An 11,708-nucleotide genomic window follows, 5' to 3' on the forward strand; every position below is an offset into this window, starting at 1 on the left:
CAACTCCTTCTGTTTATGCTACTGTGGCTAGAGTCTTATTATTTTCTAGCTCTCAGTCGCTGGCCCCTCCCATCTCTCTCTCTCATTTTCTTTCCTCCCTTTCACACCCCCCCACCCCCTCCATTTGGACTCCATAATTATTTGCTCTGTGCTTTCCAAATACTCGTCTGTTTTCATATCTTACACTCCTCCATTTTCGGTCCACTTTCAATAATGTTTTTCTACACTACAGACCTGTCATTCTCTCTCTCTTTTGTATCTCCACATACTACTACTACTGTACAGTTTTCACATCCACCTTAGTCGAGTCACCTTAGTTCGAGTCCGAGTCCCCATGGTCCTTGATTCTTTATACTAAAGTTGAATTTAACCAGATTACAAATTCTAAAGCTTAGCTGGTCTGTTTTTACATTTCTCTTCATTGTTTATTCATGTTTCTTAACATTATCAACATTAAATAAAATAAACTCTGTAGGAAACCATTTCCACTGTCGATTTTCCTAATGATATACTTAACATTAGTTAATAAAAGTTATATAAAGTACATTTTCTATACAAACACAACATTTTTGCATGTTGTATATTATTATACAATTATACAAAATTATATATCACATTGTATTTTAGTGCTTGATAACCCTGTAAGCCTTGGACAGCCAAATAATAAATAAAAACAGTGAACATTTTTCTTCAATTAACCCCTGTTGGCCCTCTTGGTACACTTTAAAAATATTAGCTGAGATCAGAGGCCACTTGCAGGTCTGGGGGAATATGTGAAAGATGCCTGTTGTTCTCAGCTTTTCTTCAATCTTTCTCCGGCAAACATTGCATTCAGCACTTGAATTTAACAACGCTGCACTTGTCAAGTCATAATCTATAACCAGAGGAAGAGCAGCTGCTATTGATATCACTGTAAGTTACCCTAATACAGGGAGTGCCAAGTGTGCCAATGATAAATTAGGGATTTAAAATTGTATACAGTTTCAAAAGTTTAGAAAACAATATTTATATTTATTTATTGTTGTAATTAAATTATTTTGCAAACATGCCAACAAAACTAACAGTGATCCATAATACAAGATGTGTATAGACAGTATTTTTTGGGGCATTTTGGGCAATGAGAATTTTTAGTCCTCATTCAAATAAGATCAATCAGTCTTAATTGTATATGGCAGAACACCTTTCCAAAGCATGTCACAACCTAAAGAATTAAGTGCATCATACAATTAATACATAATTTGAATGATGCAGTATTGCTAATGCAGTAAAATGTATGGATTACATTTCATCACTCATCAAACCCACTGGTCCGTTGCCCTCCAGAGAACGTCAGAGCAGAGGTCTCCAACCCTGGTCCGGGATCTTCTGCTTCTTCCATTCCAGCTGGATTATTAGTTACTAACACATACCCACAGTAGGCCTGCTTTGGTTCAAAACTACTCAGTCTGTCCTGATTGACGACACCTGCACAACCCAACAGCTGGGCCGCTCAAGACTAGGGTGGGAGGCCAAAGATTTCGAGATGCCTGTGGGGAAAAAGCAAGGACAGATGTGGGACCCCTCTGTGGGGTTTCTTAAAATGTGGGGTGATGCCCCTTTAAGAATAAAAAACTGCAAGGTCTCCATTTGACAGAACCCTGGCCTCCACCCTTCCCCAAAAGAAACCGTTTATGCCGGTAGAACAAGCTATGAGGGGAAACAGTTCATGCAACTGTTCTGGACCAGTGGAGCACAACGCAGTAGTCTCAGTTCAAACCTACAGGTTTAAAAGGGGAAAACAAAAGGGGCTCCCCCAGACACTTTCAACTCCAAAAGTGTTATCAGTACCTGGATGAAAGGGAGATGGTATTTTGGTATAGCTAAAATAAGACATTTAATTGATGTATCTACCATCTACGCTACCGGTCAAAAGTTTTAGAACACCTAAATTTTTCCAGTTTTTAATTGCAATGTACTCAGTTTAATGTCTCAATGTACTCTGAAATTAAAGCATAGAACTAATTAACAATTGGAGATAAAAATAAATAATGGAATAGTTTTGTTTAACAAAATTGAATCCCCTAAACTGACAAACCCCTTTGGCACCAAATCAGTGCACTTCTCTTTAATCCCATGTGTACTCTTCACTGTACTGTCACTGTGTTATTTGCCAAGTGTTTGGTATCCAATGACAGATGAGACTCTCAGCTTTCTAACGATGTGAAGCATTCTCTGATGTGAAAAATGTGTTTTTTATACCCACTCAATCTGAGTAGGAATACAAAATCTCAAAAATATTGACTATTATGACATTCTGGAGCCAGACAGTCAATATAGATCAAAACAAGACCATCCATGTTTTGGTAGAAGCAACACACACCCATAGAGAGCTCAAAATGTCAAGATGGAAAACTGTCTACAGTGTACTAATACACAATGATTTTACATAATAGGATCTGAACTTCTCTGTTTGATAGAACATCAAATAATATATACTGGATAAATCGGTAGGTTGTTCAGAACAAAACAAGCCATTTGCAAACACATCTGATCGAAACTGAGTGATCTGACTGTCTGAATGAGACCCCCCTGGAACAGACTGCACGTTTACCCCCCTGGGCTCTGAATGACGGCGGGTGACACACAAACTGTCAATCGGATGTGTTTGAGAATGAAACGCCCTGGTAGCCAAGAGAATCAGCTTTCAAACAATGTGTGCATTGTAGGAATACAGCATAACTTCTATGCACAGGAGCTGCGTGTAACACTGCCAAATAATACTTAAGAGGGTGTAGGAACGCAGCATAAACCTCTGAAATGCACATTATTACAACTTAACTTTTTTTTTTTTAACTTCTGTCAGTTTACCACTTACCTTTTGTTCCATTTCAGGTTATTCACTGGACTTGAACTGCTTACATTTCAATAAAAACTGGAAAAATTGGTGTGTTTTTGCTATTTCTTTATTATTCGCATTAAGTTATTTAGCAGCCTTATCACAGGTGGCTTGTGCATTTAAACAAACACTAACATACAATTTTCTAGATAATATTACAAGGTTAACAACATCACCACAACACAGGAGAATCCAGAACGCCCTAGAGGTGCCATCTACATGTGTGTCTGACCAAGTGTCTGAGAGCACTGGTAGATATTTACATAACTTGTGTTTGTTCTATATAACAAGTAAATGAAAAAATAACAACAGAAGCCAGATTTCAGTCAGATTTATGTCTTGGCATTTCAAAGATTACTTAGGTGATCTAAAATCACTGCAGTAAAGAGCACAGTGGCTCTTTAAAATAGAGGCAGATGTTATTCCCCCCCAACAAATCAGGCTGCAGATTATTCAGACTTGTTGGTTAACTTTTCCTTTTATGAAAATAATTGGTGTTGGGCCCTCAAGAGTTTATTCTCCGCTATGTTTGGGGGAAATACAGACTCCAGTAAGATCTGACTTTGTCTGCCGACTCTGGACAGAACAGTACAGTACTGGGTGTCAATAAGTAAAGCTGTGTATACTAAATAGAGAGCAGAGCTTTTTCTCGTCTCTGAAAACACTTTCCTCTTTAATGCATGCATTACCTAACTCCAGCACTAGTTGCGAGATGGTTAATAACACAACACAAGGGGAGACTGGTCTGTTCCTAATGCCTAATGGTTTATCTGTTGTACTACATGTATACACTGACATGTACATGAGGTATACTTTGTTTCTGCATCCTGGGGCAATTCCTTTGTGAAGGGGTGGTAGATTCAAAACATATTGGTTGATCGGTGGACAAAAAGCTAAGAAAACTAACGACTTCAGCATTTTATATACAGCTCTGGAAAATAATTAAGAGACCAATGTAAATTTTTCTTCAATCAGCATCTCTACATGTATGGCAGCCATTCCATTCCATTCATATTTGTATTTGGAATTTGGGAGAAATGTCAGTAGTTTATAGAATAAAACAAAAATGTTCATTTCACCCAAACACATACCTTAACATAGTAAAACCAGAGTGGTCTCTTAATGTTTTACAGAGCTGTATGTAAACAAGATTTGGGCAAAAGTACCAGGCTTTTGCATACCAATTGTAGCCAAAATGGGAGAAACAAAGACAGAGTGAACTGTAGAGAGAGAGAGATTTTTGAAACAGCTGGAGCAAGAAACAGAAAGAAAACAGCAGATGTGTGTGTGTAAGAGAGAGAAAGAGGGGAGAGGAGCACATAGGAAATAAAGCATGTAGGCCCATAAGCTTATTCCTTATTCTTAAATAAATACTGCCAAAAATGTAAGGATTTTCAGTCCTCAGAGGCAAAATTACAGAGAAAAGGGGGTGAAAGATCATAGTGGCTGAGTGAGAGAGAGAGTAAGCAGGTGGGGGGCTGTCAAAAGAGGAAAAGAAAGCTAAATGAAACAGGGAATGGAAAAAAAAGACAAGAGGAAAGCAAAAGGTGGAAAAAGAGGAAGGAATAAAAAGACAAAACCGAGAAATATTTTGAGAAGTGTAATTAGGGGACAGTCAGTTGAAGAAGACCTTTAATTCAACCCACACCCCCATCACACAGCTGTGCAGCGCCCGAATCTGCGGTGCTGGAGAGGGCAAGTGTCACAAGAAAATGACACAAACAAACTACAAAACAATTCTGTCGGGGGGAACAAACAAACAAAACTAAAAAATCTGAAACCAACCAATTTGTTTGGGGGGACGGGACTGGGTGGTCTTGAGAAACCACAATAGAAGAAAAGGTCTAGGTCTCCCACCCCGGTCCCAGAGAGCCGACAGCCCACCTCAGTGTTGTAGTTCATGTTTAAATCAGCTCTTTTTACAGACTGGGAACACATTAGTTACTGGTCATTCGCGCCATAGATGCTGCTTGTTCAATTCAATCATCTCTGGTTCTTGGGACTGAATGAGTACTTAGTTCTTGCTTCCAAATCTCTCAATAACGGCCTTCACAAACACACTATATGCCCAATGAATAATTTTTAGCCTTGAGGACAGAGATGTAAAAAGTGAGTAATGACAGCTATGGGATTAGGGTCTCTTCTGGTCTTGTTTGCTACTTGGGTTTTTGCGCACACTGCTCACACATGGGCCTGTACACCGTAACTGAAGAGGAAGGGTCTGGGAGACTCTGCAGAGGACGCCCAGCTCTGACTATCTGACCGTACGCTCACAAACAAAATGTGCTTCCTGTTTTTTTGGCTCAGCTGTTCTCACATCCTTTGTTACGGCAGCTGTCAATCACTTGGGCTTACACCAATTCTTTGACACAAGTCTTTGTTCTATTCACAGCTTTTCTAAGTTTACACCCTTAAAAAAAAAAAAGAAACCAAATGCCTCTAACTAAAGTTGCTCTCGAACTCAGACTCAATCCAACTCTGGACTGCTAGGGTCTTACACTTTTCTTTCACTGTTAAAGGGCATCTAACATCCAACACATGTTCCTAGATCACTTTTATAAGGAGACCCCATTCAACAACTCATGGATAATTTATGTAGTGGAGCTGGGATTAAATGCTGATTAGTGTGTACACACATTTGTATTTTAACACAAATTTATTTTAATTGTGTCCCCTGCGGTAGGGAAGTGTATTTTTTTTCTGGGGGATGAAGGATCCTGTTTCAGAGAAGCACTCAAGCTGGGGGCAGCAGAGCAATGGAGTCTGCATTGCAGGTGTGTTTGCATTAGGAGTCTCGTTGATGTAACAGCACATGGGCTCCACCTAGTGGCAGGTCAGAGCACTGCTCCGGCAGACGGCCTCTCCACACTCCGGGTCAGGGAGGCAGCTGCCGCCTCATCCACGAACCACAGCAGCTCCCCGGGAGACGGTCTGACGCGAGCGGCGGGCATCGCCGGGCCTTCGCCTCCCTCGAGGACATGCTGCAAGAGCCGGGGGGAAGAGGAGCAGGAATCAGAAACGACCAGTCAGGTCAGGCTCTCTCAATCCCCTCTGCTTGTTGGATTTTACGCAAGACCTCAAAGACTCCAACAGTGTGTAACTTGTGATTAGTGTTTCAGGGGTAAGATGTGGAGCAGTAATTCAGTACAGTGTCAGTATTTCTGCTGCCTGCGCAAGGTGGATTAGAAAACACGGAAATATGTAGGAGGCAGGAACACAGACAGGTGACACATTAAAGGAAACCCTGAATACATGAGTGGTGGAACATAACGAATGCAGATGCCTCCAAACAGTTGTACTGCATGATTCAATTAAGTCGAGAACTACACAGAGTGGGATATTATAGTAGGGTTGCAGTGCATAAACCCCTCATTACAAAGACAAATGCACGTTTGAGAGTCCAGTGATGTAAAAACCATAGGCACTGGTCTACAGAGATATGGAAAAAAGTGATATGCTCAGATGAGTCATCCTTCACCATATTCTCGACAAGTGTGCGAGTGCAAGTGTGGGACACCAAGAGAACGGTACAGGCCTGACTGCTTGACCCCTAAAGTGAGGGGGTCCGGAGGCTGTTATGCTGTGGGGGGCATTTTCCTGGCATGGTTTGGGTCCACTTGTCCCCTTAGAGGGAAGGGCCACTGCGTGATCACCTTTATCTTATGGAGAAACATTTCTATCCTGATGGGAGTGGTCTCTTCCAGGATGATTATGCCCCCATCCACAGGGCACGAGGGCTCACTGAACGGTTTGACGAGTATGAAAATGAAGTGAATCATATGCTGTGGCCTTCACAGTCACCAGATCTCAACCCAATTGAACACCTATGGGAGATTCTGGACTGACGTGTTAGACAGCGCTCTCTACCACCATCATCACCAAATGAGGGAATATCTTTTGGAAGAATGGTGTTCATCCCTCCAGTAGAGTCCAGAGACTCATAGAATCTGTGCCAAGAGCACTGAAGCTGTTCTGGCAGATCATGGTGGCCAACACCTCACTGAGACCTTATGTTAGTTTTTCCTTTAATTTGTTACCCGTCTGTATATAGTCTAATCTTAACCAGTCAGTTGCCTCAGAGGAACCACAGAGGTCACAAGATCATTGCATTTAAACCAAATTCCTGGTTCGGGAGAGTGCAGTACAGTTCATTAGATGATCCAAGAGTCTTTCTACTGTATTTCTATTGTTTCTACTGTATTATTTGATTTTGTGCTTTTCTAGATGAAAAACGCTGTACAAATTCATTATCATTATTTATAAGTGACTTTTAAATCACTGACACTCTCAGAACTGCAAAGAGCAAGTTAAACTGTTTCTACTAAGGCCATAACACACTGAATTAGGTAATCAAGTTCTCAGGGCAGAACAAAAAACATGACGACTCTACAGCCCTCTGGGACACAGATCTGGGACGCACTGACTGACGAGCTCTCTGATTAAACCTTACCTTGAGCACAGGTGCTTTGCTGCCCCCTGTTGACACAAAAGCGATACAGCGGGCAGAGTTGAGGACCGGCAGGGTGAGGGTGACTCTCTGAGGGGGGGGCTTGGGGGAGTCACTTATAGGGGCCACAGTGAGCTGCTTTTCCTGAGAAAGAATGGAAGAGGGGAGATTGTCAAGGCTTTTGCTGTTGAGCTACACTGCTGGCTTTCCAAGTGTTTTTTAACTCATATTTGTGGTCCAGAAAGTGTGCTTCTCTCTTACCTCCAGGAGAGGGTGCTCTGGGAACAGGGAGCATGTGTGTCCATCGGGGCCCATGCCCAGCAGCAGCAGATCAAAGGCCGGAATCTCTTCATTGGGGAACGCCTGCAGAGAAGGGTACAACCAATCACAGCAAGGCATGGTGAGAAAGAAACCAATCGACTCCTCTCTCACATGGAGGGGTTACTTGTGGTGATTGCCCTGTCCCGAAGTCTGATTTACTTATTCAGTTATAATTTTGAATCCCATTTAAAATCTTAAATCTAATCAGGAAGCCAAGGAAGAATAATTATTGTAAGTGTATTTGGCAGATGCTTTATTCCAAACCGATGTACATAAATGCCCATGTAGGTAGATTCTAGGTAAAAAAAAAACTAATGGATAAAATAAAAACAGTACTGGTTTGTTTACCTCACTCAGTTTGTGGGCGTAGTCTTTTGCTGCTTCATCCACGGTCAAGGCGGGATCGATGGCCAGCACTTGCGTCTCAGGGATGTTGATTTTGGAGAGCAGTTGACTCTGAAACACACACAGCTCAGTCAGAGCCGCGGCTTGTATCGGACAGCAGGGATCTCCAACTCAGATCCTGGAGGAGCTTCCAGTCTTTGTTCCAACTGGGGTTCTCAATGACTTATTATGCAGTTCTTTTGGCAGTATTTTACAGTTTATGGCTTATCTACCGATCCAGATCTGGTAATACAATTTACAGCCCATTGAGAAGTATTTATTTCACCCAGTTCAATAGGCTGACAGTGCAATTTGGTTACGGGGGGGAAGGAATGGGTTTGAGGAACACAAGCCAGAAAAAACTGGCTTTCAGTCCTAACTAACTATAGAGATACAGGTTTGAGTATTGATACCCTCTGTGTTATTAACCTTCCAATGAGCAGGAAGTAAACATTACAGTTTGTCAAACAATATGAATGAAACACAATGAATAAGGAAATAAACTTGGTCCAGAATCTTAATAAACAACAAGATTTCCTTTAGCATTTCTTGAGTTTAAGGACACTGTACAAAGCACTTAATTCACATTAAAGTTATTACAATAGTTAAGTGGAAGAATGGGTGTATGTCTTCCTGACGCTATCATGTAATTGGGTACTACTAGACACTAATGCAGTGCAGACTTTAAGCAGTTTTACATTACACACTATAATGTAGCCTATATATGATCTCCTTGCCTTATACAGTCCATAGGTGCTTTCTGGGTCTTCAAAGGAGACCAGTCTTTCATCGCAGAAGCCCACCAACCACTTGCTGCAGTCCAGGCTGGGAAGAGTGGGCAGGTGCTGGGACAGCATGGAGACCAGACTGCCGCCGGACAGACCCAGCGAGAAGCGGCCGCGACTGGAGGCCAAAGCCAGCTTCGCCCTCGCAGAGATGAAGCGAGCCAGAGAGGGGCCCAGCTCCTCGGAGGACGGGAAGACGAGAACCCGGCAACTGGTACTGCTCATGTCTGAGAAAGAGAGAGAGAGAGAGAATAACAAGACTGAAGTACATAGCAGACTATCTGTAACTCTGAAGTGATGTTATAACAGATCAACACACTGTCCATAATATTATTATCAATCATGCATTTCTTGGTTGTCTTGAATTCCGAATGTTTCAATAGCACCTCTGCCAGCTACTGCTCATCTATTGCTTCCTTATGTAAGGGCAATACTTCAATCATTGTAACTTGATTTACATGATCAAGGTAATTGTGTTCCCAGTATTTTTCATACTGTACTGAACAGGTAAACTGGTGCATAGTTTGGTTTATAAAAATCAATAAAAAAGTGAAATTCATAGCTTGGCAATTAGTTGCTTAATTGGGAAATCACAACTTCCCTTTCTGTCCTGTACTTGTTGACTGTGTAGTTACCTTCAGTGCTGCATGCACACCGTAACAACGTGTCAAAAAACGTAAAGTAAGTCAAAATACTAAACACAATTAATACTGTGCTCACTAAAATATTAGGGGGCGTCGCTAAACTTCCCAACATGATTTGAAAACAATCATATTTCAGACACAGCGAACATAGATTTTTTTATTTGTTGGCTACTTCTAGTACAAGGTGTCGCAATCAAGCAGATTACTTCCTCACATAATAATAAGATTAATAATAAATAATAACAACAATACATATGTTACTCTCATCACTCTAATGTAATATCCTTCATTTTCAGTAACACTTTTGTATCATAAAAAATAAAGCACGATAGTATATTGCAATTTCTGTGTAATCAAAGAAAGACCCGAACGACCTGTGCAGATACTTAATTGCTCACCCGTCATCTCATCAACATCTCCAACACAACTTACTGTAAATTCAGCTGCTGAAATAGGTTTAAGAATCACCAAAGCTTTACCTCAAACCGACGTATTTGAACCCGTTTCCTCAATGTGACGAAATCTTCCTTTATTTCTGCTCGCACTTCATTCCCCGTGAGCCGCGACCGGCGACCCTCCCCGTTTGCGTCAGTTCCTCCTGCCGCGCCGCCAGCCAGCCAATCCGAACACAGATCCCACGGCGACGACCCGCCCCCAGAGGCAGAACACCGCCTGCACGGTGTAGCGTTGCATTCTGGGATTTGTAGTCTTCACCTCGGTTCAATTGCGTGATTCCACCAGCAGGCTGCGCTGTTTGATCTGTCGGTGTTGTTCAAAAATGCCCAAGTTACCTTCAGCGTTGGGTCTAAGAAAAAGTATTTACTAACTTCCACAACCTTTGGCTGAACTGTTATAGAATGTAACAAGCTGGAACCAGAATCAGACAGCTTAAGGATGTCAAATAAATGTCAATATCAAGATAATCCTTTTTTATATAGTTACCTTTGACAGCTTTTACTCTCAGTACTATTAATTGCATGTCATTAATGAAAAACAAAACACCCCCCACCAGGATATTTCTAAAATATGAATTTGCTCAAGATTAATCGCAGTGGTTCGAATTAGAATAGATCTGCACATTTGATTTAGATTTGGTGTGAAGCCCTACATCCTACACTTGCTAAAGCCTTACAATACAGAATAGGGCCCTCTATACTATCTTCCAAAAATCTTACAAGTATGTCTTTGGGCTTTGTGTGTGGGTAGTCCACCTGAAATTAAAGCTTGTGTATGGAATCAAGCTCTCTGTGGACAATAACGTGGTCTTCTTTCTCTGGCTCGAAGAACAGAGCCCTACTGTCAGTGACTCTCAAGGCGCAGTTGTACCGGTTACAATTCTGTGGCAGTCACTATGCATAATAAATACAACTTCTGCTTAACGACCAGTTCCACAGTTAATATGAATACATATATTGTGCACAGCTCTACTAAATGACCTTTCCTGTGTCCTGAATACATTTGCACATTGTGTGTAGGGGCTTCGTCTTGGAGAAACACAGGCAGGAAAACAGGAGAAGGAAGAATAAAACCTGAAAATAAAAAGCTGATGTACTTTAAGATTACCTGCAGAATAATTCATCACTCATATTGGCGGCACAAGCACAGCTGTGAGTGTGGGCTGATGTTAGAGGTGATGTGCTCAATTCTCCAGGCCACACAAGACAGTGATTAATGGTCCAAAGTTGGAAAAGAAAAGCTGATTCTCCAACTTTCACGCTTGCCTCTGCAATCTGATGAGTCCCAGCTAAAATGACTCAGCACTTTCTTCCATTAGAAAATCAGGAGCAATCATGTGACTGGGCCTATCAGAGCTGATTGGTTGCCTAAAACTCACCTTACCCCTCTTAAGAAACACATTTCAATGAAACAAAACAAAAAGTCCAGTCCCCTTCCACTTTTCCTCATTAATCCCTTTCATTTGCATCGTTAATTCTGGGGTGATGGAAGCACCCAGTTCCTCTCGATTCAACGCTTAAAGCTAGTGAAAACCAGTTGGCTTGATGGCTAAAACGGCCACAACACCAACGACCAAAGCATCACGGATTGCCAAACTTGTTAATGCAATTCATGCACGTCTGAATGCAATTAGTCCAGCCTCTTCAAAGTTGTGCGTTTCTTGTTTCCTCTTGCTTTGGTTTAAAGAAGCCGGATGTTTTAACATAGAAGAACAGGTCTCAATCCAAAATGTTTGTAGTGCCTCCTTAAATAATGCATTTAAACACTGCCTGTATATACATGGTCTTCAACCAAAG

The 11,708-nt window shown here is 41.5% G+C and overlaps 1 protein-coding gene across 2 annotated transcripts; it reads right to left on the reverse strand.

Moving 5' to 3' along the window:
• Positions 1-2,924: 2,924 nt before the first annotated feature.
• On the reverse strand, positions 2,925-10,035 carry pgls (6-phosphogluconolactonase). Of its 2 annotated transcripts, none has more exons than XM_066708063.1 (6): positions 9,936-10,035; positions 8,765-9,039; positions 7,992-8,099; positions 7,584-7,685; positions 7,326-7,466; positions 2,925-5,856 (listed from the first exon to the last, which is right to left on the reverse strand). In XM_066708063.1, exons 2-6 carry the CDS (start codon positions 9,035-9,037, stop codon positions 5,710-5,712), a joined length of 771 nt encoding a protein of 256 aa, XP_066564160.1. In that variant the 5' UTR covers positions 9,038-9,039; positions 9,936-10,035; the 3' UTR covers positions 2,925-5,709. The 2 variants fall into 2 exon arrangements, with proteins under 2 accessions (XP_066564160.1, XP_066564161.1); XM_066708064.1 differs by having other exon boundaries at positions 9,889-10,027.
• Positions 10,036-11,708: the final 1,673 nt, after the last annotated feature.

Source organism: Amia ocellicauda, chromosome 7, assembly GCF_036373705.1.
Source record: "Amia ocellicauda isolate fAmiCal2 chromosome 7, fAmiCal2.hap1, whole genome shotgun sequence".
In the NCBI taxonomy this organism is placed as follows: Eukaryota; Metazoa; Chordata; class Actinopteri; order Amiiformes; family Amiidae; genus Amia; species Amia ocellicauda.